This window comes from Pagrus pagrus (assembly GCF_965226575.1).
Source record: "Pagrus pagrus genome assembly, chromosome: 18".
Lineage (NCBI taxonomy): Eukaryota > Metazoa > Chordata > Actinopteri > Spariformes > Sparidae > Pagrus > Pagrus pagrus.
Genome location: NC_140202.1, coordinates 22,965,391 through 22,982,879, shown reverse-complemented (window position 1 = coordinate 22,982,879; position 17,489 = coordinate 22,965,391). Strand labels below are relative to the sequence as shown.

The window sequence follows — 17,489 nt, the reverse complement described above, 5'->3', positions numbered from 1 at the left end:
TCAGCCGTTTCCTCATTAGTTACTGCAACCTTATTTCCACTAGTCAAAACAGGATCTGTCCTCAATGTAAGCAACTCAGTGTCATTCACTCGCAAGCTTTTTTTAATAATGTACAGATGATAACTGATACAGAAAAGAAGCCCACATGTCAGGGTAAGGTACAAGGAAACATGTTACAGATTGAACAACATGCCTTGATGCTAATAAAGCTGTGTTTGAACCTTGTACATGTCATTTCATATCTGCAGCACAGTCGATGGCACTGCTCCTAGTTTAAAACTGAATAAAAACTCCTGATATGGTCATGTTTCCATCAGAAGAGAGACTTGTTGTGTTGGAAAGTTTGTCTACTACCGTTTTCAATTTCACAAATGATTAACCTCTACAACCACCCTATTTTTTAATACTCCTGCCTACAGTTATATAAACACGCCAGTTGGTCTCATAACGAATTTAAAGTTTAAAAATACTCAGACGTTTCACAGTAGTTTACTCCTTAAATCCTCTTTGAATGGCTGTATTTCCGACAGCACCTGAAGGCAGCAGTGAACAAAAGGAACCCGGCTCGTCTTCCGGAACGCCCCCTCCGTGCCAACCTTTGACCAATCAGCGGTGGAGCCTCAGCTGATTTTGTCACATGACCTTCGTTAACATGCAACTAGCCTACTAGCATAACAGCTCTGAAGAAAGCAGTAGCTAGGAGTGAATATAAACCCCAGTTTTGGGGGAAACAGCGCAAAGAATGAGTAAGTAACTTCATTGAACGCTCGCTAACTTCTAAGCGCTTTAGCATATGTGTTTGTTAGCTGTTACGGAAGTTAGCTAACTTAATGTTTCAGCTACAGACAGTCAGCAATATTTTTTAAGCTAATGCTACCGCTAATAGTGACATTTGGGTGGCTGTCAAATCTGAGAGGAGACGAACAGGGAAGATGGGGTCTTTTTAAGAAGCATAGTTAAAGACGTGTCTCGTCTCTTCGTCTGAACACAACAGCAGCGGATCCATGTTTTCTTTCTCAACATGCCTGGTGTGTTTGCACAGACAATTAAAGGTACAGGTGATGTGATTAAACTGTGTACACAATCTCACATCTGTGGTACAGATGTTGCCTCTGAGTGACACGGCGTGTAATCAACGAAAACATGCACAGATAATCAGTTGTTAACATGTCAGCTATGCTAAATTCATCATGTCTGGTAATCGTGTGACAAATCTACAAAGCAGACTTAAGATAAGTGGTGATAAAATTGACAGAGTGCTTGAAACCATATAATGCAAACACAGCTATTGCAGTCAACATTATGATATTATATTGTTTCTTTAAACTGCCATACATGATTTAACTGTGTAGGATAATGAGGAAATACATATAAAACAAATAAAAATCCAGTTATTATACTGCAAAATTATACTGAAAACAATTATATTAAGATATGTTTGACAGATATTGCCATTGTAATATGATTTACAATTGGTGGGTATTATCACTTTTGCATCACAGTTTTAGTTTTCACAGAAAAGATACTATTGAAAACATGATGTTGTGACATTTGTTGGGGTGTGTACCAAACAAACATGTTTTCTTCTGGAGAAGAAAGATTTGTAGGCCAGCGCAATTTGGCCAAGTGTTTACAGCAAGTTAAACAACGAATTATGACCTAGAAAGTATCCAAAATCTATTTAAATTGAAAGAAGATCGATATGATTTGAGTGTATGCGTGTTTACGAAACAAAAGTGTTAGGACTGAATTAAAAAAGAAATCCATGCATTTCTGTGAAAGGTGCATTATGTAGCTCTGGAGAAGAAGTTTTAATCAGAAGAGAAAAATCTAAATTGATTTTTAAAGCCTGAATAAACAAACCCTCAACTTTATACTCTTTTACTTCGTTTATATTTGCAGGAACCCTTTAAGTAGCCTAGCTTGAAACATTGTTGGTTAGGACCTTATTCTTCTCTGAGACGGCTCATTTAATTAGTTGTGGAGATAAAGAAATATTTGTAGTTTGTATTACTACCTTATCAATATTTTAAGTATTACCTTTCTGTTTTAGAATTTATTTTCCGAAACTACGCCTGCACCTTTAAATGCACCTTTAAATGGAAAATGTCTGACACACATTTCAAAAGTTTACCTCCATTTTATTCTTTTGTCAAATTATAAACTCAGACAGTTTTTTTCTTTCTGTTTTGAGGTGAAGAAAGCTCAAGCATCCCCCTCGGCTATATGGCAGTAAAAGTGCCTCTCCAGTTGTGACCACTGAGCAGAGAAGTGTCACAGTGGGAAGTGAAGATGCATCCCTTCGGCTGTGAGTCTGAGACCTCCCTTCAGGAGCTGTTTGAGTACTTTAAGAGGTGCCTGCAGCATGGAGAGTGGGAGCTGGCCAGCGCCTGTGTGCCACAGCTGGTTGACTCAACGGGAGGACTTTCAGAAAAGCTGCAAGACATAATCAAAGCTATCGTCTGCCATCCTTACAGTTTAAAGTGAGTCACGCAGCAGCATGTTCACAAGACATCAGGGTTCTACTTGCGTTTAAAATGTGAATTGTTAGAGAATCAAATGTAATGCAGTATTATGAAAATTACTATGATTGTACGGTGGATTTATTGTGTGTTCATTTTGTAGATGGGAGTCTGTGGGCAGTCCACACAAACTGGCTTGGTTTTGGCTCCAGGTTTTGGAGAAATGGAGAAAAGAGCAGGTGATGCTCTTACTTCTTTGTCTGCTGTGCTTATTTAACTTACGACAAAGCCACAGGTTTAGTCGAGTCATCCTCAACCTGCATGTTAGTATTTGAGACCATGTTAGTATTTGTTTGTGTTTAGTATAAAACACAAATCTTTGTTGGAACCAGAACTCAAAACTGCACTATGTCCGTTAACAAAGCAGACAATATTGTGTTGTGTAATGGGATAAAAAGGAATCTGAAACATCACCAACAGAGTGACACAATATCTCTACTCTTGTTTACTCTTCACTTCAGGTTCCTCCTCACATCAGACGAGAGCTGGAGTTCCTGCTGCTGTTGGAGCAGCTGGGGTCAGAGGGCATACCAGAGACTGGTCTCAAGGTTGTTATTATTTTGACTTTGTCTGTAATCGATAACGAAGTAGTAAAAACGCGATAAGAGAGTTTTTTTGCTGCTTTGATTGAGACAGATTGTTCCACTGTTGTACCTGTTGAGACAAAATACAGGCCTCAGATAATGATCTTTCAGCAGGAGTTGCATCAAGCCTTCTTGGACACACAGTCTGAACAAAAGGCTCCAGATGGTTCAAGAACAACAGAAGTTGCTGTCGAGTCTTGCCTGCGAACCTTGTTGGAGAAAAAGAAGCCCAGACTGGCCCAGTCTTTATCGCATTTCTTACAGGTAGAGCCAAAAATACTATAACAGTAGAATAGCACAAAATGAGAACACAAATATGAACTATACAAACATGTAAGAATTTACATTTAAGGAATGTGCCTCTTTTAGTATGTGTACATTTTGCCAATCTCCAACAGGACCAGTCATGCACAGAGGACCAAACTCTGCAGCACACGTTCATCCAACACCTGATGAAGAAACTGGGAAAACCAGAGAGCAGTCTGGAGAAGGTGGAGGAGTGGGTGGAGGAGATATACACCGTGCTGTCTGTGATGCCATGGAGCTCTCGTAAAGGCGATGGGCAGCTCGAGGCGCTGTGCGAAGCGCTGTGGGCAGCCAGAGACGGGCCCCTGAGGGAGGAGAGGATCCTCAGCTCGCTGCTTCGCCCTCGGTGCGACGCTCTCGTCTCTACGTACTGTTCCACCGCTTTGAGGCTTCAGAGGGATCATCTACTGAGGAACGCGCCTGAAACACAAGGTAGTCTGAGTGTGTTCAGATCTTCATCAATAAATGTGATTATTTTGGTTCTTCAGACTTTGCCCCATACTAAAAAAACAGCTTAATTTATACATTTGTTTTAAGGCCCTTTAAGCAATCTTCATGTTAATCAGTATGCTTTGTAAATCAGTTTCTGAAATTACTTCCTATAAATCAGTTCCTCCTGTGGGCTGTTTTAGTGTCCAGTTTTGTTTTATTGTTCTGATGCTGAAAATGTATTTATAGCCAGAGATTTGGCTTCCCTTGCATTCAGTTGGCACCACTCCTTTTCCTCTTTCAATCACACTTTAATCACACTTCTGCTTCTGTGGCTGCAAAACCGTTACATGTGACAAGCAGCTGTTCTCGTCTTCTGCAGTTGTGTAAGTGTATTATTCTAATGACAAGCATAAAACAAACCGCATTAGATTTCACATTAAAGAGACAAGCAACCGACTTAAAAACAAGCAGCAAATTACATCAAGTGAAGGAATTTACCAGTGCTCAGTAACAGGAAATGTACATTCAGTGGTCAAATAGTCCTTTATCCTATTTCTATAATCTTCAGTGCTTATTAAGTAATCAAGTTGTATCTCAATTTGACCTTTCTTGTTATATAAATGGTTATACAAATTAATTCACATGACGTTTTAGATGACATTTACCTTACTCACAAACCTTTTGTCTTCGATTAAAGTTCTAACATTGTTATACTCGTTGTACTCATCGGCTCGTTTTCACTATTTTCTTCCCAGTGGACCTTCCTGAAGCAGAGAAGCTGGCCCTCAGTTTATGTTTCCACAACGATCGTCCATCCATCTGGAAGACCATTTATTTCGAGTGCCTTAGTCGTGGAAAGCACTTCCTCGAGCAGGTCTTGGTGAGTGTTCCAGTAAGAAACATGTTAATCTGATTTAAATGTTTTTCAACCAGATTTAAATGTGTGTAGACAATCTAATTCAGTAGCTTTGTAATGCCGCATTTTTGTGTAATTTGTACTAAGTAAAGCTGGTTTGCAACCTCATGTGAGGAAATTCAATAATGTAATAAGATTGATTTCTTCCTGTAGGTCACTGCGCTGGACCTGATTAAACACGAGGAGTTCTCTCAGCTCAGAGACCTACTGAAGTTGGAGTTTCAGCCGCTGTCCCGTCTGCTGTTGCTCCTGGGATGGACTCAGTGTCGCAGTCTGAGCTCGGCTCAAACGCTGCTCAGCATCCTTCACCGAGAGCAAGTCAGAACTGAAAACACATCTACGTGAATGTCCTCCTCCATAGCCATTCAACACTATTAAATGTTTTGTTGATATAATCTTTATCTTCTTTTCAGGCACCAGCCAATGACTCTGTTCTGCAGGAGTTTGCCAGTCTTTTGTCCTCTCAGCTTCGAATACTTGAATGGTGTAAAAACAACAATCCGTAAGTATTGTTTATTTTTCTTTTTTGGAGTTTGACTGGCGTTTAATCTTTATTTATTTTTGAGCCTTACTACCTTTGTATTTTGTTTCTTCAGAGGGATTTCTATGGAGGCATTGCTGGCACAGCTTCACACTCTGGACAATCACTCTGCTCTCTATATTCTGCACTCCCTGACTCCTTTGGCTCAGTTTGAAGAGCGCAAGATACTAGATCTGCTGCAGCAACTGCCAAATTCCCCAGGAGCAGGTCAGCATCTTCTTCATCCTCTCTGTTGTTTGTCAGTTAGAGTCTGAAATTCATTTTGGGGTAAATTGCAAAAAGAATAATGCAATTTTTTCCCCCTGCAGAAGTCACAGAGGCCGTTGGTTCTCTCAGTCCTGGTGTGCAGAGGAACATAGTTTTGTTCCAGGGTTTCTGTGCCATGAAGTATGCCATCTACGCTCTCTGTGTTAATGCACATAAATACTCAAATTGCACCGAGTGTGAGTCCATGCAACAGCCGCAACACCACCAGCCCACTGAAACAGAAACTGACCAAAACCGAAACTCAACTTCCTCACAAGGTATGAAGGCTGTCTTTCTTTACTGCAGCGAAGCTTTAGTTTGATAGTTCACAGGTTGAGTTGTGCCTTAAACTGTCCTTTTAGTCAGGAAAAAAGTTGCACTTGCACACAGAGAACAAATAAAAAGATTCAAACTCTCTCTATATATAATAAACTACAGGGCTATACAGACATACATTATTTCGCTGTGTGCATAGCCCTGTATTATTTGTAATAGAAGCATTAAAAATCCAGACTGTAGCCTGAATCTTTTTCTGTTCTCTGTGTGCAAGTCCTCCCTCGCTGCACTGAAGCTTTAATTTGGTGACAGATGACACATGAAGCTTCCTGTCTGCTAATTTTAGCTGATTATAATCACATTTTCAAAAGAAGCGTGCATTGATGTCAGGGGTGAAATGGATTAAATATACATACATGTCAGTGTGTGGTTAGTTTTGTAGTGTTTTACAGTGACTTAAAGGCATTTCTACATTAAACTTTATTGTTTTTTTTAAATATACACTTGATGCCGACAACATGAAAAGAACCACAGCGTCCCAACATTTTTGATGTAGTACTGACTAATATTCTGACTTTCCAGGTTGCCATTTGTTGTTCGAGCACTACCTGTCGGAGTGTCAGCTCTATCTGGAGGCCGTGCCTGCCATGTTCCGCCTGGAGCTCCTGGAGAACATCTTCTCCCTTCTTTTTCTGTCCACTGCTGACTTTTCCCAGCAGATCCCAAAAGACACAAACTCAAATCTGAACACAGGCAATGCTGCTCAGTCAGAATGTTTATCTGACTCAAAAAACACAAATGTAGGCTTGGGAAACAAAGCAAAGACAGATGAGACTGAACACAGCAGGACAGAGAACCAGAAGCAGCGTTCAAGTTCACCAACAGAAGCCCACCGTAGTCACCTGGACCTGGGGCACCTCATCCAGGGCTGCAGGGGGTTTCTGGTTGATGTGACAGCCATGGAGGGTTTTCTGAAGCTGCTGAAAGAAGGGTTGGAGGGCATGTGTGTGGTGGGCCAGCAGGAGGGACAAGAGGCAGGAAGAGCGCTGCCTAGAGAGGCTGAAGCGGTGGAGAGCCTCGGCTGCTCGGTGACGGCTGACACATTCGGGACGCGCCTGCAGAGGTTATCCAAACGCACTGCAGAGGCTCAGTGGAGGCTGCAGATTATCAGCAGCAATCAGGGCAGTGGAAACGGTGAGATGGAGTGACTCAGATTGGAGTTCAGATTTGAATTTTGGCGTTCATTCTTTGAGTCTTGATGGTAAATTCACTTGCAGGTTCAGAGAGCCCTCTCAAGATGTCAGCGGTCCCTTCTCCCGTCACTTCTCTGGGACGCAGCAAGAGCTCGAGCCTGAGGAGAAGGAGGAGACCAGGGAGACAAACCTCCGTGGAGAAACACAATGGAGAAGTGAGCACGAGCGCATCAGGTAAAACATAAATTACAGCCTGTCATTTACATACAGTATGTACGCGCATTGTTTCATATTGTTTTTGTGGATTGATGACAGTTTCTTTGTCCTTTGTCAGATGGTGGAGGAGGGACAGCGGGAGGTTGTGTGGAACTGGAGGTTTGTCCATGTGGAGGTTCTCACAGCTGGCTGGTCCCCGCCATGTTGTCCCCTCCTGAATCTCTGCTCATGTCCTGCATCCGCCGAGGGAACTTCATGGAGGCACATCAGGTCTGTGTGGCAAGCTGGACACCAAAAAAACATTTTTTTACCAGCCTAAAATTTAATGTTAATGTTGTTGTAAATATATGTCTTTACATCTGATCCAGCAGCGCTTAAAAAATATATAAATAATTTGATAATGTCTTAGACGTAAATTGATTAGCTCAGTCTTGTGTTTTCCTCGGCTTCTCTGCAGGTGTCTCTGGTGTTTGATCTGGAGGCGTCTGCCTGTTTTGGTGAGCTGGTGTTCATGGAGCACTACAAAGAAGTCCTGGTAGAGTTGGGACGGGTGGAGCAGAAGATGGAGAGCCAGTCGATGTCTTCATCCTCATCCTCTTCAGAGGGTTTGGGGACAGCAGCTGCGACAGGAACAGGAACAGGAACTGGGAGGACTCGGCTGGGCAGCAGTGGGCGATCGACCCTGCAGGCCATTGGAAGTGCAGCTGCTGCAGGTTGGATTTCTTTTTTTTTCCTACTTAGGCTTGTTGCTCTTAATTTGTGGAATAAAATTCATGTTAAACCACCAACCTGTATCATGTATTACTCAGGATCTGACTTGTGTTTGTGTGTTTTCCTGGCAGGTGTGGCTTTCTACTCCATCTCAGACATAGCAGATCGGCTGCTCAGCACCCCTGCTCACCCGATGCCCACACTGGAGGAAGGCTACTGGCTGAGCCGCTGCTCTTCAGACCCCTCTGGCCTCCTTTACACACTATTGGAGGAGCTCAGCCCAGCAGCCATGGCTGCCTTTGACCTGGCCTGCTGCCACTGTCAGCTCTGGAAGACGTCCCGACAGCTGCTGGACACGGCCGAGCGAAGGCTCAACAGCAGCCTGGAGGCTCAAGGTATGCAGTCTGAATTTTAGGGCTATTGAACAAATTTATTCTACCGTGGAGATTGGAACAAGACCAACTACAATTTAATGTGTTTATTATTTTTTTTTTAAAACCCTTTCTGCCTCCCCAGGAGTCAGAGTTGACCTTAAAGTTCCCCATTCTGAGGGCATCTGTGGATTTCCCATGGTGTTACAACAGATCAACAAGATCCTGAATCATTCTGCCACAAATAAGGGCTCTATCAAAACAGGTGAGTAAAAGTGCTCAAACATTTTCATGATGGCAGTATCACAGAGTGACGCAAAATGAGGGATTGAGCATAAAAAAACCGAGCTGGATGGATGGAGTAGTTTCTCTGTTACTGATCCACTCTTGTTCATAGAAGCTGTCGGGGACGACCCAGTGTACTCCAGCCCATTTGGTTGCTGCATCCAGGAAGTGCTGCTGTCTTGCCACCCATCACTGAGAGAAGAGTGGATCGCTGCTTGGCTCAGTCGGGCTCAACGTTTGGAGACAACCCTGCACATCCTGAGCACTGCTACAGACGGCACAGGTCGGCACAGTAACCACGGCTTTTCAGATGGATACATGGCAAATATTTCTTCAACCTGATTAAAATTACAATGACCAGATGACATTTTCTTACAGGACTGAAGTGTCCTACCACCTTGAGTGTTTTTGGCATTCTGTGAGAAAGTCTGTCTAAGTCTCCTCTCATTTAACAGAGGGCAGTGTGGGCAGTGCTCTTCTGGCAGAATTGGTTGAACAGGCCAATCTGAAGCAGTCGGAGCTGGATGCTCATCCTGTGCGGTCCAGCATGAAGCAGCTGCTTCGTTCTCTGGACGAGCTTTGCCCGTTCGAGCCAGACGGAGATCTTGCCAGACCAGATTATGTGCGCAGTTTCCTCGACTACGTCAACACACTGGCATCTGTGTTAGTGCGCAGCCTTGGTTCAGAAGGTAAAACCATTTGTTGTTTAGGAAAGATGATATGCTTTTTGTGTCCCTTTGAGAAAGTGTCGCCTTCTGTATTTGGCACTGGGAACTTCTCTTAGTGCATTGTCCTCTTTGATTACAAATTCTGCTGCTTTCAGACCTCGCCATCTCCCTCTAACTTATACTCACTTCCCCCGTCTACATGATAACAATTGGTACTGGGATTAAAATCGAAGGGCACTTCATAAGCTCACTTCTCTACCAAACTACAACCATTCTCTTTAAATAATGACTTTATCAGTGGCCTTCACTGACTTTTCTTCTTCTTAAGCCTGTTTTTGTTCTCATTTTCCTCTCTCTTGCTGTTTCTTCTAGACCAGAACAATGAAGTGAAGCTCGGGAATCCCCTGCTGGTTTTGCTTCAAGCCCCATTTCAGCTTCTCTCCCACCTGCTGTTTGACAGACAGGTGTCCCCTGACAGGTAGGTACACTGGTTAAGCCCCATCAGTGTCAACAAGTAAGCCTGTAGGTTGCATGCTATGTTATCTCTCACCCTGTTAATAAGGTTACCTGAACTGCAGATTAGTGCTTCACTATAGAAATAGTCTTACAGTGTAGGTAAATAAAAGTTTACTTAAATGAGACAGAAATCAAAATATGTATCGAGCATATCAGGTTATAGTGTGAAAGAGTAAATGTATAAAAACATTTGTTTTGTCTGCAGAGTGCTCTCCTTGCTGCAGCAGGAAGGTCTGCGACTGAGCGTCCAGCAGGTGATTGTCCAGCGATGCTGTGACACTCTGCCTGTGTGGATCTCCTGTCCAGCTGATGAAAGAGACTCCAGTCAGGCCAAGAAAGATGACGGAGTATTCGGTGTTGCCAGCTTGTTTGTCCTGCTCCAACAGCATGCGCAGGAGCACCTGTCAACTCTGGGACTCACAGAGCCTCAGTCTGATGTGAGCTCTGAGTCTGAGGCCTCAGCCTCAGAAGACACATCAGCTACAACCACCACCCTCTCCACCTCACCCACCTCGTCATCATCTCATTCATCCTCTACATCAACCTCTTTCCTCCTCACACCATCGGCCTTGTCTTTCCTAAAGTCTCGCTCACCTTTACTGGCCACAATGGCATGTTTAAGCGCCTGCAAAGGAGAAACCGCCCGGACACAACCCTCTGGATGGTCTGGCTATTTCCGTAGCGGCCGTAAAGAAGTCGTCCTAGATGGAGAGCAAATTTCTCGTGAAGCAGACACCCTCCTGAAGGAGTTTCCAATTCTGCAGGCTTACCTGCACACCATGGCTGAACCTGTGCTGGGCACTCTGCTAAATGATAGCGAGGAAGGTTCTGCTGGACTGGGGGCTGTTGTTTGTGGGAAACCCTTGGTCAGCCTCCTGCTGTCTGGGCCTCAAGAAGAGGTTGCACAGGCTGTGGCTGCTGAGGCCTTCCAGAAGGCCCTTTCCTCCAGAGACCTCGGCCGAGCCCTCAGTCTACTGGAGCTGTATGGGCAGGGCTGCAGCCAGGAGGGGGCGCTAAGAGACCGTCTGCTTGCCTGTGCTGCACTGGAAGGTAAATGCATTTTGACAAAAGACAACTCGTGGAGGCTCATGGGATGGCTTTCATGTGCCTCTATTATGAGATTCGATCTAATTAAATCCTGAGGTGATTATGTATTGAAACTTTCTTAAACGTACTACAAAGAACCTTTGGTCATAAAACATTCTCAATTAAATACTGATCCCTCTACATGACCTACATACAGTAAGCAAACAAGACAACCAAAGTGTTTGCTGTTTATCTCATTTTCTATGTCCAGATGGAGTAGAAGGCATAGGTGAGCTGTTCCGCGTACAGGATGCTAACCTGCGAGCCCGTGTTGCCCTCCAGGCTCTGGAGCGCTGGCCTCTGTCAGCGTGCCTGGAGCTGCTCGAGTTCTGCCTCAATGACCCGAGCACAGAGACGTCTCTGAGAACAGACTTGGAGCTGAAGAAGAAAGAACTGGACATCTATCACTGGGTAATTCTTAGAGCTTCTCATACCTGTTGGTTGGCATAATGTTAAACTATATTCTTCATTGACATTATTTGACTTTCCATGCTGACAAGTGTGTTTCTTTTCTTCTCACAGATGTTGAATTTGCGTCCCCCGCTGCCCTGGGCTACTTGGCAGGAGCTGAGGACTGAGTCTAAAACAAACTCTGAGTCCATGTTATCAATGATGTTGGAGGCAAAGGTGGGTACAACACCACCTGCAGCAGTTTACTGAGCAAACAGTCGCACATTGTAAATCAGATGTCAAATAAACAGCAAATATTAAGCAACTTAACACACATAAATCTCAAATGTTTGTTTATCTACATGACATAATATTAGAAATCTCTTCATTCTCTGCAGGAGTTTGCTCTTTGTACACAGTGGGTTGAGCTCTACCCCGTGTCGGACCAGCTGAGACTGCAGCTGAAGACTGAGCATTTGCTTCACCTGCTGGAGAGGGGACAGACAGACGAGGCTTTCCAGGTCCAAACCACTAAACTTCTGGTTGACTTTAGACTGAAATCAGTTTGATGAAACATGGGTAAATGTGTCAGTAATTTACCAGGGATGACTCAGTTGATTCCTGAGCTGACATAAATACTGCTGGTATACCTCTGTACCGGAAAGTACCGGATTTCTGTGCATTTATGTTCCAGAAAACTCAAATGAGAATTGTTAACTAATGCTGATTCTTATTAACATAACAGGCAGATGCACACAATACACTCTGGTTTTTTTGACAGTTTCACTTACTTATTCATTTATTTTGGTTTCTTTTTTTTGTCTTTAGTTGCTCGAGGGCCTCTCAGATTTCGTGGTTGGCCTGGACGTTTGTGAGCGCTCTCTGGACCGTCGCCCTGGGTTGGCTGCCTGTCACTTCCTGGCAGACTACCTCACTCTGCATTTCCAGAGGCAGGTGTCTCCGGCACGTCGACGACACATCCACGCCCTCCATCTGGGCTCTAAGGTTTGTGAATGTCAAGTGGTGCACTGGTAACATATCTGCAGCAGCAGTCTTCTTAGTTTAACATAAGACAACCATATGAAACAGCTATATGAAGGTTGGACTGAAGTTTTTCATACTTCATTTTATGCTTCTTACATATTGTACTTTTTACTCTACTACATTTATTTTACACTTATAGTTACTGGTTATTTTTCCACATTTGACATGCTTATATGAAATGATGCAGTATGACAATTCTACCCAGTAATATATAAAGTAGGCTACACATTGACAAACTCCAACATTAACAACATTGCTTGAGACGGGTTGTGGGTACTGTATGTGTGTACTGCTTTTACTTTTACTTGAGTAAAGGTGCTGAGTCAACCACTGATAATATTTTAGAGATCATTTTCTCATGAACTTGTTGAGGGGATTTTTTTATCTTAAAGTAGTACTTTAATAACAAAAGTTCACTCACAGTTCACTTCCTTCCTGGAATTGTAGTTTTGCTTTCATGGTTACTTAAGTCATGTCTTGCAGTCCCATGTCACATTTTGCGTCATTCTAGAAACCCTGGATGTCGAAAAAGGCTTTGCAGTTTCATCATACTTAAAATGGTTATCTTTGCACAGGAAATTGTTTAGTTTAAACACATGTATTAATATAGTGGTGGAGAATTTTTTTGTTCATTCAAACTTTACTTTAACTTGGAAATACATCCAGATAGAGACATGATCTAGAATATAAGTGATCTGGTCAAAGATGTTGGTTTAACACTATTAAAGCACAATTCTCCAATAGTTGCTCCATATATTTAGGCTGTTCAGTGGATTTGTTTTCTCCTCCAGGTGTTGCTGACTCTGCCTCCTGCTGCCAGGCAGGACTATTTCCCCCTGCTGTCAGAGCCCCTGCTGATGCTCGAGCAACTGTTAATGAACCTGAAGGTGGACTGGGCTGATGTGGCGGTGCGAACCCTGCGGAGCCTCCTAATTGGTCAGGAGGCTGGCTTCGGTCCGGAGGACATCGATAAGCTTCTAGCAGACTACGCCTGCAAGGCCCTTGACTTCTCCTGCGCTCCCAGAGAGAGGTCTCGATCTGGTCAGTGCTCACCGATACATTTTACAAAAAAAGTTTTGGAGCTCATGTTAATGTTCCTCAAAGAAAGCTATACAAAACGTATTGTTATGGTATGAGTACTGATATTAAAGTTTTTAAAAACTTAGCCCTTAAACTGGAACATTTACTCTACTGACACATAATTGACACAAATTCATACCAACTTAAAAACACTGACTTTTCTTCATTAGATTTGTTGGGATCAAAGTGAAGCAAACGCAATGTTCTAGTCCACCAAGATATACTGTATTGTAACAAAATCAAGGTCATATTTTAGCACAGCCAGTGACCGTAGATAACAACATGTTTTTTCCAGACTCTGTAATCAGCCTCCAGGATGGGCTGATGCAGTGTCCTGCTCAAGACAGCTGCTCCCAATCATCCAGAATTGAATCTCCAACATCCTCCACAGGTGAGCATGTTTCACAGTAAGGATATGCTGTGTACATTCCTTCATTGATTGATATGTATATAGCACCTAGACCTGCTTTATAATAAATAAAAAAAAAGAAATGGAAATCCCCTTTTCTACAATATTAATTTAAAGAAATGTGAATGAAGATCTTTCTTGAGTGTTGTCTCTGTTGTAAATGCAGTGTTAAGTGTGCTATGATAGATGAAGTTCCTGGTTTGAAACACCTTTGATTTGTTTTTCTTTACTGTGTTTGACTACAGGCAGCACCCCTACACACACACCTGCCTCAAACAGCACAGACCGGGAGAAGGATCGAACTTCAGCGGGGAGAAAACGCCGCTCGTCTGCCAAATTCCAGCCTCCGGACCAGCCCCCAGCCCGCAAAGACTGGGTCCCTGACACCCAGCAGCACGTGTGCATGGTCTGCCAGCGTGAGAGGTTCACTATGGTGAGTGGGCAAAATCATGTGAGACTCACTGGTGTCGTCATGAATTAATAAAAGTACTTGCTGACATATAAAATATATTCTATGCGTAAAAATACCACAACAAATTTCCCCAATTGGGACAAATAAAGAAGGTCCTTCCTTAAATCACCTTAAATTTAAAGGAATCTTATTAGTCAGGAAGATGAGGAAGGAAACTAATGTGAGAGTAACATGACAGTTCAACTGGTTTTCAGAATAAAAATGAAATACAATATCTATGTTCTCTCAGTTAACAATAGCTGTTTGTCCTTTGTGCTTTTTTCTCTGCTTTTAGTTCAACAGACGACATCATTGTCGGCGATGCGGCCGTCTGGTTTGTCACGCGTGTTCAGAGCACAAGATGCCTGTAGAGGGCTGCCCAGGAGAGGAAGTCAGAGTCTGTGACCAGTGTTACGCCTACTTTCACCCAGAGTAAGACCTCACATGTCAAAGGAAATCTTTTTTTAACAACACGGGCCCTGCACTCACAATACTCATTGGACACATTGGACCTTGTGCGACTTTTTAAGTTCTGTTTTAAGTGTGAAAAACAATTGGACTGAATATAATTTGTGGTTTAAAAATGTTCAGTCTTTATGAGGGAAAGTTGTGATAAAGTCTTTTGTAAATTTTGCAAGCAGGCTGTGATGGGAACCCTGTGAGGAAGTATGTAGATACATCCAAAATCATGTCACTGTGCTTTGAAATTAATTTTGCTGCTTTTTTACATGTGCAGTTCTGACGATGAGCTGGAACCAGCTGAAGGTAAACTGTTAACTATTTCCTCTTTGATATATCATAGTGACATAGATGCATTCTGAAAGAGCAAACTTGCCACCTGGAACATCCAAAATGCAGCCATTCTTACATCGGTGCCGTATAGAGGCTGTAATGATGAGCTCTCGCTCTCTCTCTCAGTGGCTGGAAGCCCAGTGATCACAGAAGAAGCTCTAGATGGGATGTTGCATCTGCCTGAAGTGGTCCAACAACAGATCCACCTCAGCACAAACCCCACAGAGAACCAGCTGCTGAGGAGCGAGTTCTACTACGAACAGGTCTGACTTTTATGATCACACAGGATCAATCACTACCAGGTCATTGCATTGCAAGTTGTAAGACTAATCACGGTCTTTTGCTAAAACCCCAAGGCTCCCAGTACGTATCTCTGCGTGGCGGTCTTGTCTCTGCACAGTGACCAGACAGCCTGTGGCCACCAGCTCATCAGCCACTGCCGCTCTCTGTCACGTAAGCTGACCAATCCAGAGGTGGACGCCTGCCTCCTCACTGATATCATGCGACAGCTGCTGTTCAGTGCTAAGCTGATGTTTGTTAAGGTTGGCCGCAGTCAGGATCTTGCCTTATGTGACAGGTAAGATGTAACACTCGGTCGGTGAGATGTTAAACAGTTTGTAACATTTCTTTTCACTTGATTTTTCAAAATTTTCTTGTCTTTTTTGTTTTGTTTCCGCAGTTACATCAGCAAAGTAGACGTGCTAAAAATCCTCGTGTCGGCCAATTACAAATATGTCCCCTCTCTGGATGACATTTTGGAGACTTCAGCTGTCACACGTCTCCGTAACCAGCTGTTGGAAGCAGAGTACTACCAGCTAGCAGTGGAGGTGAGGCATTTGGTGGTTTATCATTAATTTTTATTTCATTGCTTTGCATTTAAGTATTAACTGTCAGGGAGTGCAAAAAAACATTAACCTCAAACAAAGAGAATAGTTTGCTCTGCAAGATTTAGCTACTAGCCGCTCGTCACCTGCAGATGTTGTCATGTTTCAGATGTACATCCAGTGTTATGCAATATGAACACCCTGAAGGCAAATACTACTTTTTTTAGTTTTTAGTTTCTCTGATAACAAATATTCTGTGCTGCCCTTCAGAAAAGTCAAAATGGATTATATTTATGCTAGTTTTGTGTAGAATATTGACCAATAAGTTTGTGATAGGACCGTAATGTATCCAATTTTCAGAGTGGAAAGCATTCAGACCACCATGGTGCAGAAAGCCTGTTGTTTAAACACTTACCTGTAATATTTGGATAGTGGAAGTAGTATTTATTAAATAAAGTTGAATGCTGACTCCAAAAAGAAATTACATTTCATGGCTTTTTTGGCTTTTTTTTGTTTTTGTGTCACTGGTAATTTAGGTGTCCACCAAGAGTGGCCTGGACCCTGGCGGCGTATGGCAGGCGTGGGGGATGGCATCTCTCAAGGCAGGAAACCTTTCAGTGGCGAGGGAGAAGTTTACCCGCTGCCTGAAGGCTCCAGTGGACCGCAACCAGCTCAACCTGGGACCCCTACTGCTGCAGGAGGTCATCCAGCACCTGGAGACCAACGTACATCCCACTCTGGCCACGGTAGGAAGATACCTCATAGTTGCAGCCTATTTTTACTTGCTGAAGTGGTAGGCATGCTACTGTCTAAGACCTTGATTATAGCCCTTATTGAAGCGCATAATATATGCTGGGCTTTGCAAGTTAGACATTTCCCAACTTGCATCAGCCTCACCATCATTCCTAAATGCTATTACATAACCAAATTAGCATTTTAATACAAGCCCTTATGTCTTTCGTGCAGCTAACAACCAACCTGCTCTGACTGGAATTTTGTGCAGAGTGCACTTGAAAACTGGCCAAACACAACAACTTTAATCTCATGTCCTGAAATGATTGGTGAATCTGCCTAATATAAAAGTTTCGGTAAGAAAAATAGATGTGTAGCAACTCTGTAAGTGCGTTTAACACACAGCAGAAGAAAATTCACATTGCTTCTAAAAAAAAAATAGCTATAAAATAGTTATTTTACCGACCATTCATAAATCTTTCTGCAGTAAAAAGTATTTTGGGATAACACATTAAATGTCAGGTTTGTACACACTGTCACAGTCAGACTGTACAGAATGTGCAGGACTGCTTCACCCCCCTATTCTGGTACATGACACCTTGGGAATGTCCCACGTATTGTTTGATGCCACGGGGTCTTTGCTCCGTCACTTCGAGAGGAATGTGTTGCACTTGTACCAGCATGTGGTTTCTATTGGACAGGATTACGTGGGAGTTGCCAGTGAGGAAACATTGTTATGTCTATGTTGTTCTGTGTTCTTTAGCAACTTGACCTTATCATACTGTGCTTGGGATAAAAGCACCACTGCAATAAGATTTACGTTATATTAAGTAAATTGTAATTTATTACATTATGTGCACATACACATTCTTTGTGTGATGTTTGTGTTGTCCGTGTG

General features: G+C 42.9%; 1 protein-coding gene across 6 annotated transcripts in view; it reads left to right on the top strand.

The window, feature by feature from the left end:
- zfyve26 (zinc finger, FYVE domain containing 26) overlaps window positions 1–17,489 on the top strand; it is a 29,595-nt gene that overhangs the window by 7,589 nt on the left and 4,517 nt on the right. Inside the window, exons 1-35 of one of the 6 annotated variants that reach the window (XM_084380827.1) lie at window positions 684–746; window positions 995–1,052; window positions 2,195–2,483; window positions 2,626–2,701; window positions 2,984–3,070; window positions 3,221–3,370; window positions 3,505–3,844; window positions 4,600–4,724; window positions 4,914–5,078; window positions 5,174–5,262; window positions 5,357–5,508; window positions 5,610–5,825; window positions 6,406–7,017; window positions 7,101–7,250; window positions 7,351–7,502; window positions 7,690–7,945; window positions 8,075–8,338; window positions 8,460–8,579; window positions 8,712–8,882; window positions 9,055–9,288; window positions 9,640–9,745; window positions 9,989–10,833; window positions 11,081–11,280; window positions 11,392–11,496; window positions 11,658–11,780; window positions 12,088–12,264; window positions 13,095–13,344; window positions 13,679–13,774; window positions 14,038–14,225; window positions 14,539–14,675; window positions 14,980–15,008; window positions 15,162–15,298; window positions 15,392–15,612; window positions 15,715–15,862; window positions 16,396–16,605. In XM_084380827.1, the coding sequence (XP_084236953.1) occupies window positions 2,293–2,483; window positions 2,626–2,701; window positions 2,984–3,070; window positions 3,221–3,370; window positions 3,505–3,844; window positions 4,600–4,724; window positions 4,914–5,078; window positions 5,174–5,262; window positions 5,357–5,508; window positions 5,610–5,825; window positions 6,406–7,017; window positions 7,101–7,250; window positions 7,351–7,502; window positions 7,690–7,945; window positions 8,075–8,338; window positions 8,460–8,579; window positions 8,712–8,882; window positions 9,055–9,288; window positions 9,640–9,745; window positions 9,989–10,833; window positions 11,081–11,280; window positions 11,392–11,496; window positions 11,658–11,780; window positions 12,088–12,264; window positions 13,095–13,344; window positions 13,679–13,774; window positions 14,038–14,225; window positions 14,539–14,675; window positions 14,980–15,008; window positions 15,162–15,298; window positions 15,392–15,612; window positions 15,715–15,862; window positions 16,396–16,605 (6,522 nt within the window). In that variant the 5' untranslated portion in view covers window positions 684–746; window positions 995–1,052; window positions 2,195–2,292. The other 5 variants (XM_084380830.1, XM_084380825.1, XM_084380828.1 and 2 more) reach the window with 5 other exon arrangements.